Source organism: Canis lupus, chromosome 4, assembly GCF_003254725.2.
Source record: "Canis lupus dingo isolate Sandy chromosome 4, ASM325472v2, whole genome shotgun sequence".
Classification (NCBI taxonomy): Eukaryota; Metazoa; Chordata; class Mammalia; order Carnivora; family Canidae; genus Canis; species Canis lupus.
Genome location: NC_064246.1, coordinates 76,213,208 through 76,236,896, shown reverse-complemented (window position 1 = coordinate 76,236,896; position 23,689 = coordinate 76,213,208). Strand labels below are relative to the sequence as shown.

Sequence of the window (23,689 nt, the reverse complement as noted above, 5' to 3'; positions counted from 1 at the left end):
ATTTTGCATTCTCCAATACATTGAGCATACTGACAAAATTAAGAGTATATTCCCCCGAAGTAAAGTTTACAACTAACTTTTAAGATGTCCTTATCACACAGTGAGACTAACAAGCAAATTCAAATATAACTATAATTTGTAAACACAACAGTTATCCTTGATTTCATCCTCAGCTTTCCACTGAAGAATGCTGTGAACATGAATGGCTTTCCAAATGCTTAAGTTTCAACAAGATAGTTTTAAAACTTAAATAAATACTAAGTGCAAAAAACTTGACTATAGTGGTATCTTCCTAAGGTCTATCTAACTAAAAGTTTCACCGATAAGCTTAAGGTAGATTTTCAAAAGGCTCAAGAAAGTAATGTCAGATTTTTTAGCTCTATCAATCACTGTGCTTAATAACTAGCAGGCATCTAAAAACATCTAATTGGTGACTATTATTCAGCCTAAGGCCTTCATGATAAACCTAGGACCTACACAGTTGATCTCACCACCATGGGCTACTCATGGCTCCTGGCCAACAGAATCTAATTCAAACTCCCATGTCTGGCATTTAAAACCCATTACCACGGGGATCTCTGGGTGGCTCAGCAGTTTAGCGCCTGCCTTCGGCCCAGGGTGTGATTCTGGAGTCCCAGGATCAAGTCCCACGTCAGGCTCCCTGCATGGAGCCTGCTTCTCCCTCTGCCTGTGTCTCTGCCTCTGTCTCTCTCTCACTTTCTGTGTCTCTCATGAATAAATAAATAAAATCTGAAAGAAAAAAAGAAAGAAAAGAAAAGAAAAGAAAAGAAAAGAAAAGAAAAGAAAAGAAAAGAAAAGAAAAAAGAAAAAAGAAAGCCCTCCACAGGGCAGCACTGGTGGCTCAGGAGTTTAATGCTGCCTTCAACCTGGGGTGTGATCCTGGGGTCCTGGAATCGGGTCCTGCATCGGGCTACCTGTAGGGAGCCTGCTACTTACTCCCTCTGCCTGTGTCTCTGCTTCTGTGTGTCTCTCATGAATAAATAAACAAAATCTTGAAATAAAATAAAACCCTCTACAACCCAGACCCAATTTCTTCCAGAATTATCCTCCATCACCTTCCCCGTGAAGTGCCTATCACCCAGATTTTCCCAGGTGCCTAACATACCAAGTACTATTACCCAGCTTGTTCTTTGCTCCTGCTCTTCTAAAATCCCCTGCTCTGTGAATGTGCCCACTGAATTTCATCCACCTATGTCAAATGGCACCTCTTCTGTGAAGCCTTTCCTAGGTCCCTTTAGAATGTAATCCCATTCCCTCTAGACTTACTTACTTCTTTTACAGCACTTACCAGAGACTGTCTCATATTATAGTCATGTGTGCACATTTCTAACTCCTCCACTAGACTTTTAGCTCCTCGAGGACATGGGTTGATTCATGGTCATTTCTGTATCCTTCACAGCCCCTGGCACAATGTCCTGCACATAGTAGGTGGTCAATAAATGTTTACTACATCACCAATGGCAAATGTTTCTATGTTGCTACCATCAGTTTCCCTTTCACATATACCCACAACATAGTTGCATTATCAAATCCAGACAAAGAGGAGGCCTTTTCACAGATTTGCGTGATACCCAATGAGCCCAGATTTGTCACGCTGACCGTGTGGACTCCAAGTTGAGTAAGATGCACAGCCTGCAAGACTCAAGTTCTGAAACCACTTACAGGCATGTTTTTAGGAAAATAAATAAGTCAATAAACAAGAGAAAAGGGACGCCTTGGTGGCTCAGTGATTGAGCACCTGCCTTTGGCCCAGGGCGTGATCCTGGAGACCCGGGATCGAGTCCCACGTCGGGCTCCCTGCATGGAGCCTGCTTCTCCCTCTGCCTGTGTCTCTGCCTCTCTCTCTCTGTCTCTCTCTTTGTCTCTCATAAGTAAATAAATAAAATCTTTAAAAAATAAAATAAAATAAACAAGAGAAAAGAGGTACGCCCAGGGTCTAAGGGAACACAAAGGAGTGTGCCAAACCTAGAGATGCAAACAGGGTCACTAACACTTGCACAGTGCACGACAGCTGACCTTCCGCGATTAGGTCATGCATGTTCCTAAAGAGAGAATACCTGAAAACACGGATTATGAAGCTGACATTCTGAAGGCACAGTCCGGCTCTGCTGCAGCACAAACTGATCCAAAATCGAGAGTCAAGAAATTCGCTGCAAGCGGCCGAGGGTAGTTGTTTTCCGCGTGTCTACCCCCAGGTTGCTGGGTTCCTACCCCAGGAAGCAGGGACGCTGCGGGGGCTGTTTGGCCAAGGTAACACGTCCGGGAGCATCGGTCTACGTCGCAAGGGCCGCGAAGTGTGCCTCCCTTCCCCGCACTTGCACTCGGCCCGGCTGCGGGGCGGCTGCGTGGTTCCCGTTTGCATCTCCCGCCAGGCCGCGCGCCCCACGAGGCCAGCGCTGGGCTCCGGGTTTCCCTCCGCGGCGACCCCGGGCGGCCCCAGGCCGGGACCCGCGCATGCGCTCCACAAATGAATGAAAAGGTCTCCTTCTTCACTTCCACTTGCTCGCGGGGCTCGGGCCTACGGTCGCTCTTCTGCCCGTCGGCTGCAGACCCGAGGAGGGGGCCGCTCGACCCGAACCCGCCCCAGCCCCAGCCCCAGCCCCAGCCCCAGCCCCAGTCCCGGACGCCTACGCCCGACACTCGGCGGCGCTCCGTCTCCCACACCCGCAAGGCGCCCCCCCCCCACACACACACCTCCCTTTTACCTTATAAAACGCTCTCGGGCCGCGAGGGAGCCGTCAAAGCAAAGCCAGGCTAATTCTGCAGCCGCCGAGACCCTAGCGCCGCCCGCGCCTCCGGAACAGGAAACCGAGGAAATTAAAAAGCGAACCTGAAGAAGATGGACCGCGACCGCGGGGTGGTGCGGGGGGCGGTGGGGGGAAGCTTTTGGGCTGCCCACAGCGCCTGGTGCGCGGTGATTGGCGCGTCTTCGAGAGCGATGGACACGTAAGCCAATGGTCTTCGTGGAGCGCGCCGGCGCCCGCCCCCTGCCCTCTACAGCTTCCAATCAGGAACCGCAACCGGGTGAGCGCGCGTTTCCACCCGGGAGGGGCAGCGCGGGCGGCCCGGGTCCTGGTCTCGCGACTGCGGCGCCGGGGATGCTGCCGAGCGGGAAGGCGGCGGGCGACGCGGCGGCGGGGCGCGCGGGCCTGCGGCGCTACCCCGCGCTCCCGGTGTGGGTCGTGGAGGATCACCAGGAGGTGAGCGGGCGGCCGCGGGGGGCCGGAGGGAACCGGACTGCGTGACCCGCGGCGGCTGCATGGCTGCGGGGGAGGCGCCGGAACGACCAGCCGGAGGAGGAGGAGACGCGGGCGGCTGGGGTCCGCTGGCTGGGCGGCGGGCGGCTCGCTCACCCCTCGCCGCTCGCCCGGAGCCGAAGCCGAGCCTTCCCGCGGCCCCGGCGTCTGGGTGGGAGGCCTCGTGTCCGCCGCGGCGCGGGCCGGGGTCACGGGGTCACGGCACTGACCGTGGGCTCCGCGGGTCCTGCCACACGCTGGCAAATCGAACTCCAGTAAAAGAAATCAAAAAAATAAAAAAAAAGAAAGATGTGGGCTGCCGTCCGTGATAGAGACTTGGCGTCGTGGCACCCTTAGGGCCGTTGGTAGTGTTGTCTGCTCGGTGTGTACACGAGTCTGCGTACCCGAGCCTTGCTCTTATTTTTTTTTAAATTTTATTTATTTATTTATTTATTCATTCATTCATGAGAGAGAGAGGCAGAGACACAGGCAGAGGGAGAAGCAGGCTCCACGCAGGGAGCCCGACGTGGGACTCGATCCAGGGGCTCCAGGATCCCGCCCTGGGATTAAAGTGGGACTAAACCGCTGAGCCACCCGGGGATCCCCCGAGCCCTGCTCTTATAAACACCAAAACTATCTTCCATTGGAGTAGCTAAAATGATGACTTCATCCCATCTTCTGGAAGCCTTATAAGGGAGGCCCATAGAGTCAAAACTTTGTTTTTGTTTTTTGCTTATTGTTTGTTTTTTGTTTATTGTTTTAACCAGCAGCCCCCTTGGGGGTTCTCTGGATATGAAAGAGGGACACGATGATTGAGGATTTATGGCTGGAGGAAGTTGGGTTTCCCAGGACGTAGAAAGAGTAGTGAGGATGGGCCTGAGAAAAAGCACAGGCACGGGTTAAGCGGTGCTTTCAAATTCAGTATTAAACGCAGCACAACCCGGGCAGCCCTCGTGGCTCAGCGGTTTAGCACCGCCTTCAGCCCAGGCGTGATCCTGGAGACCTGGGATCGAGTCCCACATCGGGCTCCCTGCATGGAGCCTGCTTCTCTCTCTGCCTCTGTGTGTGTGTGTGTGTTTCTCATGGATAAATAAGATCTTAAAAAAGAAAAACGCAGCACTAGGTGACTTGGAGACCACCTAGGCTCATCCATCATCCAGAGGTGTGGCAAAGGCCGGGAGACCCATGGTACCTTGAACACCTCTTTGTGCCAGAATGTTCATTAACTGCCAGTTTGTACGTTTTCCTGAGGGCCAGTCCTTGTGTGTTTACCAACATTGAGTTTGTGGCGGGGCCAGATGGAAGCAGGAGATGCCGGGTAAAGCCTGTGGAGGTGCAAGCGGGAACTTAGGAGGAAAACATAAAGCTAACTGGAGACCGCTCTCTATAAGCCCATCTACAGTGAACAAGTTTTATATTTCCCTACTTTTTAGCAACTTGATGTGCTTTACATTATATGCAGTTACGTTAAGCCTTGTTTTTCAGGCTGCAGCAGAGTGTGTGCTCATGATTTCAGTGACATTTCTGAACATATGCATGTGTTTTCACAGGTCCTGCCTTATATATACCGGGCCATTGGCTCGAAGCATCTTCCTGCCGGTAACATAAGTTTTGTGCATTTTGATTCACATCCAGACCTCCTTATTCCTGTGAATATGCCAGCTGACACTGTGTTTGACAAGGAAACACTTTTCGGGTAATATGTGGTTTTTGTTCGTTATTTTATTTTATTTTATTTTATTTTATTTATTTATTTATTATTTTTTTTTTTTTGGTAAACTCTGCCTCCAGTGTGGGGCTCAAATTCAGGACCAGGAGATCAAGTCACATGCTCCACCAGCTGAGCCAGCCAGGCACTTAGTGATCTTTTATATGCTTGAAATACAATTTGCAGTACATGATTAATTAAGGGAAATAGACTTTCTGAGGTCATGAGTTTTGTTTTCGTTTTCCCTTTTTATTTTATTTGGAGCAAATGTTGACTTTCTAAAGAGCCAGATAGTAAATATTTTAGGTTTGCTTGCAATATGGTCTCTGTTGCAACTATCTTCTCTCTCCTCTTATACCTCTCTCTCCTCTTTTCTGTATAGGAAACAACCATGGACATTAATGTAACAAATGTCTGCAGCTATATTACAATAAAACTTTATTTACAAAAACAGATGGCCTAGCCAATGTTTGCCAACCTCTGCTTTAGAATTTTAGAAGTAGAAGAGACTTTAGAAGTTACCTGAGCCAGTTCTCCCTTCCTCTCTCCTTTAAAAAATCTGGATACAAAGGCACAAGAAAATGTGTTAAACATGTTGTTCAAGGCAGCCCGGACAAAATAAAATAGTTATTTTTCTTTATAATATGAAACTACAAGATAGATGCTTGGGTGAATTAACTCTAGCCTACTACATTTCTTTCAGTTGACTTTCTGGAACCCCTTTTTGGACCACTGATTTCTAAAGTGTGGTAGCTCTACCATTGTTGTTAACTGTCTTTTATATTTAAAGGTTTTTATATTTTAGAAATTGAAGAGAATTATGAAACAAGTATGTACAGTTAGTCATAGAATAATAATTCTTAAACTTTCTAGTCTCGGGATGCCTGTATACTCTTAAAAATTACTAAGCTTTTTTTCTAAGTTTGGGTAGTATCTATTCACATTTACCATATTTGAAATTAAAACTGAGAAATGTTTAAAATATTAATTCATTTCAAAATAGACTTCAACATGTTACCATAAATACGATTATTTTTATTAAAAAATGTATTTTCTAAAGCAAAAAACTTAGAAGAGTAAGAATGTGTAAGTTTTTGCATATCTCTTTAATATTTGTCTTCATAGGAAACAGCTAGATTCTCCTATCTGCTTCCACATTCAGTCAGTTGCCATATGTTGTTTTGGTGGAAGTAAAATGAAGAAAATTTAGGAAGAGTATTTTTATAGCCTTTTCAGATAATTATGAATATTCAATACTATACCAAAACTTGACAAGTGGTGTTTTTTTTAAAGCTTAGTTCAAATGTAGAATCCAACAATTCAAATTCAAGTCTGAATAACCATTGTATGTTGATCAGTCTTTCTTTCAAGAAAAATGATGGTGTTCAACTCTCAATTGAATTACAAGTGCTTTTCATTAAGACAACCGTTCGAAGACTGTAGCAGAAGTACTTTCTGCGCATTTCTCATTTTACCACCCAGAATATTTAAAATGTATATTCAAGTTCAAAATTTAATAAAATTATGAAGGAACTTTTTACATAAAACTGGCTTTAGAGGGGGACTACTAGTAGACTTGGTACTGTTGCCTTCATCAGTCTTAGGATGCCAACCCATAATTGTCTTGTACCATCAGTGCAAATGTCAATACAGTGAAAAAGGGAAATGATGCCTTAATGCTATTAGGAAAATTGTTAAACTCTTGTTCTGGGTGAAATTATATTTGGAAAAACCACTCACCAGTAATTTCCATGCTTTCTATTTCTTTTTCAGAGAATTAAGTATTGAGAATTGGATTATGCCTGCAGTTTATGCTGGCCATTTTTCTCATGTTCTGTGGCTTCATCCCCCATGGGCTCAGCAAATCAGAGAGGGCAAACATCACTTTTTAGTAGGCAGAGACACTTCTACTACAACAATCAGGTAATCTCATATTTATGAGTATGAAAGGGGATGTAAAGGAGTGAATGCTGCTTTTGTCTTATTTTGAATCCCCATAACTCATGAGTTGCCTACATACAGATGGGCTCAGATTAAACAAACACCAGGAACAGGTTTTCATGTCTCTTGACCTTCACAAACCATCTATATTTTGTTACTGGTAAGGTTGGTTGAGAATAATATCTTCATCCTCTGGAATTCTGGCTGTGTTGATGACTTAATTCCATTAAATTATTGAAGTATCTTATAGATTTACATTTCTAATGATACATTTCACTGCTTCCTTACAATATAATTATTGTCTGCTGAATTTAACAATTGCAGTTAAAAAAGCAAAATTATCTCATTTTGCATTTTTTTTTTAAAATTGAATGACTAAAAAGTAGATTTGGGGTTTTAATTTTAGTAATATAATTAGCTTTCGATAATGAATCTAAATTAAGTTAAAGCTGACTTAAGTCGCATGTGCAACTTTTTGTTAAATAAGCTGTTTAACCAATGTTTTAGGAATATTGCAGTACTGCAAACGTCTTTAAAAATATTATCATATCCTTGACTTTCTACAGTCTCTTATGATGGAATGAATGTTTTAAGCAGTGATGGCATAACTTTCTCAAAGGGAAAGGAGAGTGGAATAAAAGGGTAGTAATATATTGAAAATGAAATACACAGTCTCTCTCATTGTAAGTGATACTTTTTAGTTTTGATTTATCCTTAATGATATAGTTAACCTTTGTTGTATGTTCTTATTAATTACACAAATAACTTTCTATATACATGAAAATTGTACTTGGGATAAAATAATAAATAGAACTCCACATAGAATAAATATATATAATACTGATATATGTGAAAGAATGGTAGTGCATATATTGAGTACTTCAGTGAGTAGACCTCATTTGACCTGTAACAGGTTTTTGCAAAATCAAATAATTTTAAGTTTCAAACAGACATTTGAAACGTAATGTAAACAACAATATTAGGAGGATTTTGATTATCTGATGATTTTACTGAATTCGGTACGTAAGAGTTTATAGAAGAGACACATACAGGTATGCAGTCTGAGATGCATGTGTTCATACAGATATGAACAAAGTGAAGCATCCTTTATTAAGGAAGAATACGAATTTAGGTTTGGGGGATATAGCCTTTGTTTTTCTAGGACAGCACAATTTATAACAAGCCTGGATATCAGCTGTATTATGTCGTTAATCTTATTTTGGAAAATTAATACCTTTTAAAATTTGAGACTATATAGCTGGAGGAAGGTGAGTATGAAATAAATATTTTTTTATTTTTTTTATTTTTCAGTATAAAATAAATATTAACCATTATTTTAGTTGAATAGAGCCTGGCTCTGAAAGAAGCATTTATTTTTGCTTTTCCAAGTACTTCCTAAGGTATAATATAGTTGAAAAGCTAAGAATATACTGATATGTCTAAAATCAGAAATCTGTAACTTGTAAAATGCATTCTGCATTGTATAAGATTTTTTAAAGTCGTTTTCCACATTAAAATATTATGGTTAGGGCAGCCCCGTTGGCACAGCGGTTTAGCGCCGCCTGCAGCCTGGGGTGTGATCCTGGAGACTCGGGATCGAGTCCCACATCGGGCTTCCTGCGTGGAGCCTGTTTCTCCCTCTGCCTGTGTCTCTGCCTCTCTCTTCGCTCTCTCTGAATGAATAAATAAATAAATCTTTAAAAAAAAATTATGGTTATATAAAGTTTGCCAAAACTTTGAAACACATCTGAAGGAGCGTTTGTTAAGAGAAATTCTTTCCAGTTGTAATTTTTCCGTTAGTGATTATTTCGACGAAGTTGCAGCAGGTATGAGAAAGATCCAAGACATCAGCTTAAAGATTTGTATTTTTTCTCATATTAGAGTTTACTGCACATAGTCCAGGGCCTATCTGGCAGTTTACAGGTTTGGAAACCCCAGTTCCTTTTACCTTTTTGCTTCATCTTTAGAGTATTGCCCTTGTCCTCATAGTCCAAGGCGGGCTTGCCATTTCCACGTTCACGTGCCAGTCAGCAGGTAGAGGAGAGTGCCGTTATGAACCCTTCTCTTCAGTTCACAGCCGTAGTCCAGAACTTAGTCAAATGGCCACCCCTAGCTGCAGTATAGGCTACGAAGTATAGCCTTTACGTATTTCAGGTAGTTATGTGCCCACCTAAAAACTGGGGGAATACTATTTCTGCAGAGGAACAAGACTTAACAAAAGTAGAGAGAGCTCTCCGTTTTTGTTAAATATATTGTTACATTTCTGCACTGCTTTGGAAATGCTATTTGAAATGTCAACTAATTTGTCCATTTGTCTTTAAAATAGTTTTTTCCTCTAATCCAGGGTTACAAGTACAGATCATTACTTTCTAAGTGATGGTCTTTATGTAACTGAAGACCAGCTAGAGAACCAAAAACCTTTACAATTGGATGTAATTATGGTAAAACCGTATAAACTCTGTAAGAGTCAAGAAGAAAATGATGCAGTGTCTTCTGCTAAGAAGCCAAAGCTAGCACTGGAAGATGCAGAAAACACTGCCTCTAGTAACTGTGACTCCTATTCAGAAGGACTGGAAAAGGACACAGTGACACAGAGGAGGGGCCAGACTTGCCTAGAACAATCATGTTCATGTTTTTCTGAAAGCCAAGAATGCCAGACTACAATCAGCACTGGGGAAATTCTGGAAATTCTGAAGAAAGGGGATGCATTTGTTTTAGATATTGACTTGGATTTTTTTTCAGTCAAGAATCCCTTCAAAGAAATGTTCACTCAGGTAAATGTGGCATTTTTAAAATGTAGATCTTAAGACTTGTATGACACTTGTCTAGATCAAGGATCAGCAAACTTTCTGCAAACAGCTAGATTTTAATTACTTTATTGGAGGTCCCATATGATCTCTTTGACACATTCTTTGTTGTTGTTAAACCTTTTTAAATATGCAGCTATTTTTTTAATTGAATTGTGTATATATCTTTCTTAACTTGAGGGCCATACAAAAAAACAGGTTATATGTTGTGGGTTGCAGATCCCTGCTCTAGATAGTATTTATTATTTTCTATTTGTTAATTGGGGTGATAACTACATGGGTAGTTTAAAAAAAAACTAAAATCATGTAGTACAAGTAAGTTTATACATTGAAGATATCACTCTCTCACCCCATCCCCATTCCCTCAGTTTCTTACTTCAGAAACAAACATCATGGCCAGTTTCTTGGTGTATCTTTCCAGAGATATTATATGTATATAAAGAGCTGTGTGACAAATTTTCCACTGGACAATGAGGTGAAATGCCTGTTACATATGTACTCTTGGAGCTAATAATTCAGGCCTGTTCATCAGATCTTAAATGCAGAAAGCCAAACAATATTAGCATGCACAGATCTGAGAAGCAACATTTGAGAAACTCCCAAGTGAGCATGCCTGGGTACATTTTATGGCACAGTAACTGCTTGCTTTAACATTTGGGAGGTTGTTCAAATCTAATCTTTTTGAGATTAAAATTAACTATTTTTTCTACCTAAATTCAGTCTTTGATTTTAATGATCTTGTACTTTACAATCCTAATTTGCATATGTATTGGAAGCTTTTGTGATTTATCAAAGACCTCTAAATAAGTATTGATTAAAAAATAGGTAAGATTTGAGAATTTAGTGTAATCTGAAACAAGAGTGGGGGAACTAGAGTATTCTCCCAACTTGCAAATAAGGGAGAAAAATTGCTGTTTCTTCCTGCTCTTGTACACGAGCCAGTGGTTATAAACCATAAGTTTTTAGAATCATGAAATGACCTTGGAACTATTATAAAACTTGAAGAACAGGCATATCTGGAAGGTATTAGGAATGTATCTTACAAATATACTCTCATCACATATTTTTAATGAAAATTTCTACAAAGTTATATAAGGAACTTAATGACAGTCACTCCTTTTCCAAAGCTGTCAGGAGACCTGAGAAGTGGAGATTTTTGTATCCTTTATGCCCTTTGGTACTATGGAACTTTTGAAAAAGAGCATGTATTATATTTTATAATTTAATAGCCTTTTTTTAATACAGTAAAGAAAGTCCGTTATAGGGACACCTGGGTGGCTCAGTAGTTGAGCGTCTACCTTCGGCTCAGGGCATGATCCTGGAGTTCTGGGATCGAGTCCCACATCGGGCTCCCCATGGGGAACCTCCTTCTCCCTCTGCCTATGTCCCTGCCCCTCTCTCTCTCTCTCTCTCTCTCTCTCTCTCTCTCTGTGTGTGTTTCTCATGAATAAATAAATAAAATCTTAAAAAAAAAAAAGTTGCTTACCTTTTTTAAAGAGCATGGCCTGAAGTCCAGAATGAGTTTAGTTCTGTTATTTCTACTGTTTATTTGCTGTATGATCTTGGGAAAGTTACTTTACCTTTCTGACCCACGGTTTCCTCAAGTATAAAATCAAAATAATGACAAAATTCACAGGATTAGTATGATGAGGATAGTGGCACATTGTGCTTAGTGAACTTCAGCTCTTGCATGTATACTCTTCCCAACAACACTCCTAAATGGGATTACTGGGGCCAGATACACCCACCTATAACGGAGCTATTTAGTGTGCTAAATGGGGAGAGACATCCTCTTGCAAAGTCTTCGCTTAGCAGCCATCCTTCTGTTATATCTGCCTCCAGTATTGCCTTTGAACTTCCAAGTTCTCTTCTGCAGGCTTGGAAAGGACTGCAAAGTGAATATGGAGTTTTGATTGTTATTAAAGACATGTTTATTTCCTATACATAGCTAAAATCTGTTGAGATCCTAGGATATATCCATTTATACAGTAGAATATTATTAGAAATCTTCTTTCAAGTCAAGTCTTTTTCCATAGCTAATTTTCATGCATTCTTGTCAGGATAGAGTTACCCTAAAGAAATGACATTGTTTACAATGACGTCTGAGTTATACATTTTTCCTGACTTTCACAGGCTAATCTTTAAATGATTGTCTAAGATATTCTCCTTATATCATAGCCATTTGTTACTTTTAAAGCATATCATTAAAAAACAATTAGGGGGGTCCCTGGGTGGCTCAGGGGTTTGGCCCCTGCCTTCAGCCTAGGATGTAATCCTGGAGTCCCGGGATTGAGTCCCACATCGGGCTCCTTACCTGGAGCCTGCTTCTCCCTCTGCCTGTGTCTCTGCTTCTCTCTCTCTCTCTCTCTCTCATAAATAAATAAAATCTTAAAAAAAAAAAAATAACAACAATTGGGGTTTTTTTCTAGTATATGGATTTTTGTTTTGTTTTCCAGGAAGAGTACAAAATCTTACAAGAGTTGTACCAGTTTAAAAAGCCTGGTACCAACCTGACAGAGGTATCCTTCATTTGTTTCTTTTGGGTTTTGTCTATTTATCACATATCTAATAATATAGCTCGTTAGAGTGCTCTCACATCTAACCAAAATCTTTGTGTGTTTATTGGGGAAGCCCATGCTTAGTACTTACAAGTCCTGGTTTTAACTAATTGAACTGGTATTTTAATTCCAATGGGATTTCACTTATTTTTTTCAAAGACTAATTACTATATTCTTGGCTTTTCAATATGTTTAAAGGAAGATTTGGTAGATTGTGTTGATACTCGAATTCATCAGTTAGAAGATTTAGAAGCTGCTTTTGCTGATTTGTGTGATGGTGACAATGAAGAAACTGTACAGAAATGGGCTTCAAACCCTGGGTAAGACCTTGAAACATATTTTTCCCCAACTCTATTCTACTCATAGATATATTGTTTAATTTACTAGATAAATTACATTTTAAAAATTAATATTAAGTGCCAATACAAATTTACTAACAATGGTTAGCCTTTCCTGAGTGTTTTCTTTGTGCCCAATTCTAAGATTTTTTCCTTGCATTTCTCTCACTTATCCCCCACAGCAATTTGATGGCTTCATTGTTATTATGTTCATTTTATACATGAGGAAACTAAGGCCCAGAGGTTTAAGTTGCTCAAAATCACATAAAATCACATAATGACTGCCTGTTTTATATATAAGATGTGGTGCTAGGTCTTAAGGAAGATTAGAGATTGGTAAGACAGCCCCTATTGTAAGAATAAGAAAAAAAAAATAACCTATCAATAAAAAAGCAAATGACTAGACAAGGAAATTCTAATGTGAAAACTTGCCTCCTTTTAAGGATAGCCTGACTATGAGTAGAAGCTCAAGCTGGCCATGGCATGAGAGAATTGGATTTGATAGCTGGATCCTTCATCAGGTCCTCTGTTTGGCCGATTGTCCAGCATTAAGATTACTTTGAAAACATGGAGAAAAAAGTTCTTTTGGCATAGCATCTGTCAAGTTATAGGGTGGGGTAAAGAGTGCCTTTGGTATTAAAGCAAGTTTGGAAGAGTATTGAGATAAATAGTAGTTACTTTTCCCTGAACTAAATCTATTTTTTTTCTAGAGCAGTGTAGTTGACATACTATATTACATTACTATATTACATTAATCTCAGGTATATAAAATAATGAATTGATAATTCTTTGTATTATACAGATATAATATAAGCATAGTTACCATCTGTCACTATATAATGTTATTACGATACCATTGGCTACATTCCCTATGCTTTAGTTTTTATCTGTGTGACTTATTTATTGTAGGACTGGCAGTTGGGACCTCTTAATCCCCTTCATCTCCCCACCCCCTCTGGTAGTCACCAGTTCTTTGTATTTATGAATCTGTTTCTGTTTTTGTTTGTTCATCTGTTCTGCTTCCATATACATCCATATACAGATCATGTGGTATTTATCTGACTTAACTTCGTTTAGCGTGATAATCTGTAGGTCCATCCATGTTGTCAATGAATGCCAAGATTTCATTCTTTTTTATAGCTGGGTAATATTCCATTGTCTATATATGCTACATCTTCTTTATCCATTCATCAGTCAATAGACACTTGGGTTGCTTCCATATCTTGATTATTGTAAATAATGTAGTAAAGATAGGAATGCATAGATCTTTTTGAATTAGTGGTTTTTTTTTTTTTTTCCATTGGGTAAATACCTAGCAGTGAAATTACTGGATTGTATATTTCTATTTTTTAATTTTTTGAGGAACTTGCATACTATTTTCCCAGTGGCTGCACCAATTTACATACTTATCAATAGAACACAAAGTCTCCCTTTTTCTACACCCTATCAACATTTGTTACTTCCTATTCTTTGATTCCAGCTATTCTGACTGGTTTGAGATCATTTCTCACTGTGATTATGGTTTGCATTTCCCTGGAGATTAGTGATGTTAGGTCTCTGAAATAATTCTTTAAATCAGAGTTAGAATCGTAGTATTTTGAGCCATTAAGACTTGTTATGTCATAGTTATTTAAAATAATTCATCAGATAACTAGAAGAATGCAGAAGAAACAAATAGAGGTTGTCTTTGGTGAGAGGAATTCTATGACTAAAAGATGAAGTTAGGAGAAAGAAAAATCGTTTACTATGTGTATATTACCTCTTCAAAATATTCAGTGTAAAAAAAAAAAAAAAAAAAAAAAAAAACAAAACAAAATATTCAGTGTAATTTTTGTTTAAAGACAAAATAATGAGAAACATCTCTGAAATATAAATATAAAACTTTGTTATCACTAAGGAAAACTGTGGTATTATATTGATCACATCAGTCAATATTGACCGAGCATTTGAACATCAGTTCACACTTTTCCTCTTCAGTATAGGGAACTAGTTCAAGAAATGATTCCTTCCTTTTTGAAATTATGGTGGAAGAGGGAGATGTAGGAATAATTCACAAGATGTGATTCTTTCTGGAAATATTGAAAAGTACCTATTATTTTGTGATTTTTGATGTCTCAAGCCAAGTTTAAAACTTAAAACAAAATTGCATGAAAACTTTGGAGTCCTGAATCTAGCCCATAGATGGAGCCACCTTTCACTGATATCTACTGTGACCGATGAGCATGCCCAGTTAACTCTTCATCACCTGCAGAGAGTTCTATCTCAGACTTGAAGAAACACTGAGGCTACAACAGAAGCAAGTTCACACTATGACTGGAATTGGGGGAATAAAAGAATAGCACAGAGGAAAAGTGGGTGAGACAAGCAAGAAAGGTCTCCCCAAAACTTACCATGCCCCTGAAGGGCCAGATCCTCAGCATGAAGGAGTCTTCACTATTAAAAAGCAGAGGAGGTAGGTGATGAGGGTCCAGAAGCCCAGAGAGTGTTCCTAATAAAAAGAAGTAACAGGTTGAGTGGACAAATAGGCCTCCATGCCTCACTTTTTCTTTCTTTTTCCCCCTCCCACCAGATGAGTAGATATTGGTAGGGGAGGCAAAATACTAGACACATTAATTAATCATGGCTCCCAAAGTGTTCCACCTAAATTATATCACTTAATTATATCACTATTGTTAGAACTTTGCCATTTGTAATTGTGTATGTCATTGCTCTTAAATTTTTTGAAAACTTTTTCATCACCGTGTGCTAAAAACTTAGTTTTCTTGCTGTTCAAAATAATTTTTAAAGTCACATTTTTAAATAAAAGGAAAATCTCAATTTCTTGATACTAATTTTCAACCTTTAACACAATCTGTAGTCTTGGAGGTAAGAAAAAACAGGGAACATTTATTTTTTAATATTTTAAGATATTTGAATATCTTTATCTTTCATTTCTCAAGCATCATATGAAACATTGTTAAAGGTAATTTTAAGTGTAATATATCATTTGCTTCTGTAATTTTAGTTGAGGCAGTGTGATATTTAATTAAAGGGTGACTTTTTTCCAGAATGGAATCACTAATTCCACTTGTACAGAGTTTGAAAAAACGGATGGAAGTACCAGACTATGAAATGGTAAATACTTTATATTGAAGTATAAAATTTATCCTTTAGGAAAGCATTTTTCTGGGTAGAAAAAGTACTTTTTGTTAAAGTGTTTTTCTTTTATTTGTGTTCCAGGAAAGTGTAAATGAATTATTTTTTATAAATGAGAAGAAATGAAAAAATATATAACTTTTTAGAAGTCAGAATACTGGAAAGATTTTCCAGAAAAAAAATTAACTTTTTAGGGCAGCCAGGGTGGCTCAGCGGTTTAGCACCTGCCTTCAGCCCAGGGCGTCATCCTGGGGACCCAGGATTGAGTCCCACATCAGGCTCCCTGCATGGAGCCTGCTTCTCCCTCTGCCTGTGTCTCTGCCTCTCCGTCTGTCTCTCATGAATAAATAAATAAAATCTTTAAAAAAAAATAAACTTTTCCCAATTTTATGTATAAAGCAAAAGTGCTGTATTTTTTTATTTTGTTTATGGTCAGATCTCTACTTGCCAGAGAGAAGGAAGTATACAATTTTTAAAGTTTGTTAATTTATTTTCATACTCCCTTCTTTTTTCTTTCCTCTCTCTGAAAACTTTTCTGATTGTAAAAACCAGGAGAAAGACAAAAGAAGGTGCTCTGGCAAGTGCAACTCAGCTACATCAGCTGTATCACTGACTTTGTTTGCCAATAGTGATCCAAAAGCTGTGGTAAAAGTGGATACCTTCAATGATAATTTCTTTTATTTATATCATTTTGCAGTCTTTGAAGTATAAATTTTCTCATTTGAAGTTCAAATGCCTTTTCTCAGATTTTGTGCCAAAACTGAGACCTGCAAGTCATCTTCTTTTACTCCTGGTGCCTTTTTGACTTCAATAAACTGTGTTTTTGCTCTAGTGTTTTCTTTAGTTGCAGAATACAATCAAACCACCTTCTTTGAACTGAAATTTATATACTGATTTAGTGCCAACTTTTTAAGAATAAAAAATACTAGCAAAAGAATATTTTGGTTAAATTGAACCTAACCCAAAACCCACTTTTTTTTTTAATGGCAATTTTTAAGAATGATAAGGTTAGAAGATACTTAGGGTTTAAAAATGCTTTGAGCTTGGGATGCCTGGGTGGCTCAGCGGTTTAGCCTGGGCCAACTTTGGTCCAGCCTTCGGCCCAGGACATGATCCTGGAGTCCCAGGATCGAGTCCCACATCGGGCTCCCTGCGTGGAGCCTGCTTCTCCCTCTGCCTGTGTCTCTGCCTCTCTCTCTCTCTCTCTCTCTCTCTCTCTCTTTCATGATTGAATAAATAAAAATAAAATTAAAAAAAAAAAAAAAGACATCAGGCCCAAACAGATGTACAGGCTTGTTCTTCCAAAACTTTAGAGAACAGGTAAGATTTATCAGCAAGGACATTAATGGTTAAAGAATCTTCTAAAAACAACAAAGCCTTACAGTGTAATTTTTAATTTTTTTTATTTTCAGGTTCACCAGGCTGGTCTAACCTGCGATTACTCAGAACTTCCTCACCATATCAGCACAGAACAAGAAATTGAGTATCTTATTCAGTCTGTATATTATTTACTGAAAAATTTACCAAAACCTACTCTTGTGACAATTGCAAGGTAAGTATGGTAGCCTGAATAATGGCTCACTAAAGATATTCACATCCTAATCTCCAGAACCTGTATATATGTTATCTTGTACAGGAAAAGAGACTTTGCAGATATAATTAACTTAAGGATCTTGAAATGAGGAGATCACCCTAGATTATCCAGTGGGCCAGTGTGATCACAGTGGTCCTTAAGCAAGGAGGACAAGAGGGTCAGAATCAGAGAAATGAAAAGATGCTGTCTGCTAGCTTTGAAGATGGAGGATTAGGGCCACAAACTAAGGAATGCAGGCAGCCTCTAGAAGCTGGAAAGACGGGGAAACAGATGCTGCCCTAGAACCTAGAGAAGAATGTGGCCCTGATAGCATCTTCATTTTAGGACTTCTGATCTCCAACAAAACTATAATGTTTTGTTCCTTTAAGCCACTAAATTTGTGGTAATTTGTTACAGCAGCCATAGGAAATTATTAATACAGTCTCCATAGATGAATCTAATAATTACAACTAATACAGTAATTCTAACCAATTTTTTACCTATTCAACTCAAAATTCAGATTTGTATTTTCTCTTTCCTCTTAGTAATGGTTGGCAAACAACATATAGTTCTTGTTATCTTGTCTTTAAAGTTGGTGATACTATTCAGATTAACACAAGAATTCCCATTTGTGTGTCTACAGATGAATATTTACCTGATGCCATATTTCAGATTTGAAAATAATATGCTGCATAGTTACAACAATTTAATGAAACTTTTCTGTATTAATCTTTGGGCTGGTTTTATATGGAACTGTGAGGTTAACACTTTAATGTATTTTATGACAAATATTTTATAGTGCCCTTTTACCATCTGAAATGAAATTCATAGGTAACGTAATCCACATACATACATACACACTTTAAGTATATGGAAATGTTATATATAATATATATAGATAATATAATTGTCTTAGTCCAGTTAGGCTGCAATAACAGAATGCCATAGACCATGTGGCTTATAAACCGCAGAAATTCCTTTCTCACAGTCCTGGAGGCTGGGTAGTCCAAGATAAAGTCACTCAGATTCAATGTGGTGAAGACCTCCTTCCTGGTTCACAGACAGCCATCTTCTCCCTATAACCTCACATAATGGATGGGGTAAAGTAACTCTCTGGGGACTCGTTTATAATAGCACTAATCTCACTCATGAGAACCCTCATGACTTAATCACCTCTGAAAGGCTTCACCTCCAAATATCACATTGGGGATTAGGTTCAATGAATGAATTCTGGAGGGACATATTTAGTCTATAGCAATAACCTACCTGTACACATAATTTAAATATATGTTTATATATGTGTATATACACACACAAATCATCGTAACGTAAAAGAAATGAAAGTAACTGATAAACTGGTATGCACTAAAATGCCACACAAAAGGTGCCTGGGTGGCTCAGTCAGTCAAGCATCTGCCTTTGGCCCAGGTTAATCTTGGGGTCCTTGTATCGAGTCCCATTCAGGCCCCCTACCCAGCAGGGAATCTGCCTCTCCCTCTCCCTTTGCCCCTTCCCCTCACTCATGTACTCACATGCGTGCACGCCCTCTCTCTCTCAAATAATAAAATCTTTTAAAAAAAAAATTGTTTTAAGCCACAGAAAACTAGCATCTTTACAAAGAGTCACTAAATAGAACAATTATATGTGCAGACAATTGCTCATGTGATGTATTGAACAGATACTATGAACACAGCACTGCCATAGTGACACGGTTTTTCTAGTCATAACCTCTTGGTAAAGTTCTGAACTTAAAGTTCAGTCTTCCCTAAATATACAGAGTAGTTGCATTTCTGGGAAATTTGTTCATATTTAATCCATTTTCAAAAATACTTTGTTCATATGTAGAAGAGTATTAAATTCTAGCCTTAAAAAATTAAAAACAGGTTTTTTCACTTATGTGAGTGTTCTGTGGACTTTGGAAAGTATATATGACAGAAGACAAGTACTTTTATTTACATTCAGATTGCAGGACTGTCCTATACATTGCAAGAATTCTAGCAGCCTTGCCCTCTTGCCTTGGCCCTTTAATTGTTACTGTGACAATCAAAATGTACCTACAGATTTCCAATACTCCTTCTTGGGGGTAGCTCCCAAGAACTACTCTAACAGTGTTTTAAAGAAGCCAGATATCTTTTTGAAAGCATTGAAGTACTCCTTATTTGTTAAGGCTTATAAATTAAACTTTTATATATGATAACTTTCTCAAAGTAGGTCTTTATCTGCATGTATATATGGGTATATATATCCCTTCTTTTCTCCTTAATACCACTTGGGAAACTAATCCCAATACCAGCACATCTCCACATTTCATTTTGGATAATTCTATATACCTGTATAGTTGACAAGTAGTTTTTAGAAGCAGAAACCTTTTATCAGGAATGCCTGGGTAGCTCAGTGGTCGAGTGTCTATGTTTGGTTCAGGGCATGATCCTGGGGTTCTGGGATCGAGTCCCCCATTGGGCTTTCTGCATGAAGCCTGCTTCTCCCTCTGCCTATGTCTCTGCCTCTCTCTCTGTGTCTTTCATGAATAAATAAAATCTTAAAAAATAATTAAAAAAAGAAACCATTTATCAGTTGGAAAGCCTCTACCCTTAATAATTTCTAGCCCTTCTGTTCCCATAATAAAAGAATGAGAAAGACGCCCAATCACTAAGATAATAACCTCCCAGTATTTGCAGTATCTCCCTTTGAGGGAAACAGCCGCAATTAAGCACTGAGGCTTTGAAGACATGATGTGTCATTTTGAATCCCATCACCAGCACTTAGAACTAGGTGACCTATGCAGGTTAATTTTCTGTTTCAGATTCTTTTAAAGGGATAGTAAACTATATATTTCATAGAGTTGCTGAGAAGATTTAAAGAACATAATGTAATGCTCCTGACCTAGATTAAACTTTTAGTAGCTTTTAACTGTTACTATTACAAAATTCAACATACCTTCATTTCTATTTTATACTGAAATCAACACATGCAGACTTTTCCTCAGGACATGGTATGATCTCATCTTATTTACATTTTTTTTTTTCTTTCTCCTCTTGGTTCCAGGTCAAGTCTGGACGATTACTGTCCTTCTGAGCAAGTTGACACCATTCAAGAGAAAGTCCTCAATGTGCTACGCTCCCTCTATGGAGCTGTAGACATTCACTTGGTGTATTTAGCAGAATGTTCTCCACCTTGAAACAACAAAACACAAGGCTCCTATTACATCTAGTTGTAATAACAGGGTTTTCATTAACTTATTTGTAAATGAGTCTTCCAGAGAAGACTTGGTTTTTATATTAACTTTAAGTTAAAATCGTTTCGGTATTTTGTATCTCAAGACAGATATCATCAGTTGTTGAATGATGACAATTTTTTTAACATCAGGTCTACCCCCACCATTTGTTGCTTATTTTTCTTCCTTTCCACCATTGTCTTCTTCATTTTGTAAGGGTTGGTATTTTTCCACTTTCCCTCTAGGCTAATTGGACTGTACAACATTCATTCATTCATTTATTCACTCAACCACCTGACATTTATTGAGCACTTATAAGTGCCAAACATGATTAAGTGCTGGGTGTATGGTAATGAACAGAATAGACAAGGTCTCCTGCCCTCTTAGAGGACAGCTGAGAAACAAATTCTGGATTATGAGAAGTATTATGAAGGAAAGGACAACCACAAACTATTTTAAGCTTTTAGTACTCAGGGTATCTAGGCTGTATAAGAAAGTAACATTCTTAAAAGCTACTACCAAAAATAAATAAATAAGTAAACAAACTTGCAATCCACAAAAATATTGCAGAAAATCTACCTTTCCAAGACTGCCAGGGTTGTGGCCCAGCTCTCACAGTTGGGATGGAAGAGTGAAGTCAACTAACAAAATTTTCTTTGCTAATCAGAAAAGTTCTTCAGGGTTTTCAGGGTTTTCATGCCTCCGGATGATCATCAGTATGGGCATCGATTATAGTTCCTGAGTGCTACTTAATTGGCAGCCCAGGTTGATAATTTCGTCAAATAAGTTAGCTTTTAATACAAATAGAAAAAAGGATAATAATTAATTAATTCTTAATTCTGACCTACCGTAAATACCAAAAGACTTAACTGCCTTCCATCGGCCTCTCCATGCATAAGAGAGCCTGAGTCCCTCTTAATCAGGGAACTTTTCATTTGCTTAATTTATCAAAGTCTTCCCTCTTGAGTACTCCTCATGTTCAGCAATAATTTTTACCTACCTGATTTTTTTTTTAAATAGGATGGTATTTAGAGGGGGAAAAACACCCATCCATTCCTCGGTCCTAGCACAGCAGTTGTTTTTCATTTTTGCATGTAATTTTTGGGCTTTGACCACATGTGTACATGTTGAGTTGCATGTAGCTACAATTGTAGTGGTTACATAACTTGATGGCTAACACCGAGTCACATTACCATTGCCACTCAGTAGATGGCACCAGATCCCATTTTTCCAAAAATGCTGTTTTCCAGCACATTTTTCAATTGTCACCAAATTGATTTCCCAAGGCTGGTAGTGTGAATGCCTATTTCTGCTGTGAAAAACAAAGCAAAGTGATTCAGCTTTCCACTTTGATAGAACATTACGTGCCAAAAAGTTTTCTCTGTAAATTCAGAATTGCTAACAGTGCTGTTTATTTTTAAATTTCGAAAAAATGTTATTAGAGTTGTAAGTAGATGTTACTTTTATGAGTAAATTATTTTGTGTGCTAAAAGAAACAAAAAAGGTATGTTTTGAGGTATTAAGGATTTAAAACCAAACTAGCACTAGTTAATTGTATATGATCTCAGTGTGTTCATAGCACTGATCTTATGAATCTGCTTGAGTAGTCATTTATTACGATTCTCATAACTCGATGTGACTCATCATTGTTTTAACTCAGGTAAAATAAAAGGGCATCAATTTATTTTTTTGTGATACTCATATTGTTTAGCTTTCCTGCTCTGTGATTCTCTTTGAATGAAATTCAGTCCCTATTTGTTGACTACCACCAACTTGATAAATTATGTCACTGTGCATTTCAAATAGGAAGATATTTTATCAAGACATTCTTCATTCGTGTTCTAAGTACCAATGAGGACTACCACCATACAGGGATTTGGATTATGTGCAAATATCACTGAAGTATGGGATTTTGAGCAATTTTGTGTGTGTGTGTGTGACTTAAATGTAAGCATTGACCAAGAGCTTTGGTATTAACAAGTGTATATTTCCCAGTATCAAAGAAGAGAAGTCTTTTTTTTTTCCCCCTTCAGAAATAGTTTCTGTAGACCTCTATCTTTGTGTTCTGGCTCCTCAAGGAGCTCTTAGTCAAAGTTCTTCACTCTTTATATGATATTCTCTCCAAATCCTTTATCTGTTTTAGCAGTAGTGGCTTGGATTGCTGGCAATGGATACATCCTACTGCTAGTAGTTTATAGTCAATGGTGTTTTTTTAATACAGGAATGATTATCTCATTCACCATCCATCTTAAGAGAAAGCACTTGCATAAAACTGAAGGAGTTTTTGTTGGGGATCTTTCAGAACTGCTCGAGATACACGAGGGTCAGTTGTGTAACTGTGTCCTTATTGGACTGTGCCTGGTCGTCCTGAGTCCCAGCACTCTCTTGTAGCGCTTGTTTCTAAGTTAACTGGTCCTGCACTGTCTGGTTTGTAGTTCTAACTGTACTCCTGGGATTCCAAACATCAGTGCCATTCTCCCCTTTATTCTCATTTGGTTTCAACAAATGAAGTTACAGTCACTGAGAAGGTTTCTGTGGACCTGGATCCTTAGGGAGTTCCCTGAACAGTAAACATTCCGGTCACTCACTGGAAGGGTATGTCTTATCATTGGAAGTAGTAAGTCGGCATTTGATACATTACTGTCTTATGAGTTTGGTTCCTATAATTCAGAAGCAGGAGCTCATCACGGAGGCTGAAGCAAGGCTGAGATCGTAGGATTTTACCTCCTTTGAGGGCCTTGTCGAATAGTCAGCTGACCTCCAGCTACAGCTTCCCTACCATGTCTGTAACTTCAAAGTGCTCGTCAATGGCAGGTAGACCTCGAAGCATATCCATCAGCACTGTTCAGGGGCCTTAGCACCGCAGTTGATGTGAAACGTGCCAAAATGAAGATAAGAAGTGTTACAACTGAATATAGTCGAGCATAGTGGTAGTAGTGTGAACTTACAAGAGCTACTCCCTGGCTCCAGTGTCCCTTCTCCACATTCTCGCCCTATGCCCTCACAGCCTCAGCTTCCTTATCACAGTAAGAACTGAACTTGTTGGGATATTCTGAGAAATAACACATATGAAACCCTTAATACAAGAACCATTCGGTAAACATTGGCCATTATTTCCAAACTCAGCTCTACTTTGAAAATCCAATGATGGCTATTCC

The 23,689-nt window shown here is 38.9% G+C and overlaps 2 protein-coding genes across 9 annotated transcripts in view; one reads left to right on the top strand and one right to left on the bottom strand.

Annotated features, from left to right (window-relative positions):
• Window positions 1–2,901, bottom strand: part of DROSHA (drosha ribonuclease III) — a 121,277-nt gene extending 118,376 nt beyond the window's left edge. For 6 of the 8 annotated variants that reach the window (XM_025436477.3, XM_025436479.3, XM_049109408.1 and 3 more), the window contains exons 1-2: window positions 2,727–2,898; window positions 1,310–1,436 (exon numbers count right to left, since the gene is read on the bottom strand). The gene's annotated coding sequence lies outside the window, so the exon portion shown is untranslated. Of the gene's footprint in view, window positions 1–1,309; window positions 1,437–2,726 lie in introns of all 8 variants that reach the window. The other 2 variants (XR_004815002.2, XM_025436478.3) reach the window with 2 other exon arrangements.
• Window positions 2,902–3,061: 160 nt separating this feature from the next.
• C4H5orf22 (chromosome 4 C5orf22 homolog) lies at window positions 3,062–22,215 on the top strand. Its single transcript, XM_025436283.3, has 9 exons — window positions 3,062–3,221; window positions 4,808–4,953; window positions 6,739–6,888; window positions 9,251–9,680; window positions 12,170–12,232; window positions 12,470–12,591; window positions 15,657–15,723; window positions 17,157–17,296; window positions 20,363–22,215. The coding sequence occupies exons 1-9, from the start codon at window positions 3,120–3,122 to the stop codon at window positions 20,493–20,495; spliced, it is 1,353 nt and encodes a 450-aa protein (XP_025292068.1). The 5' UTR covers window positions 3,062–3,119; the 3' UTR covers window positions 20,496–22,215.
• The last annotated feature ends 1,474 nt before the right edge of the window (window positions 22,216–23,689 follow it).

Bases quoted from the DNA above. Each gene is read 5' to 3' on its own strand.
- C4H5orf22 (XM_025436283.3), top strand. From the start codon at position 3,120: ATGCTGCCGAGCGGGAAGGCGGCGGGCGACGCGGCGGCGGGGCGCGCG. The intron at 4,954-6,738 runs GTAATATGTGGT...TTTCTTTTTCAG, and splicing joins GACAAGGAAACACTTTTCGG to AGAATTAAGTATTGAGAATT. The intron at 12,592-15,656 runs GTAAGACCTTGA...ACTTTTTTCCAG, and splicing joins AAATGGGCTTCAAACCCTGG to AATGGAATCACTAATTCCAC.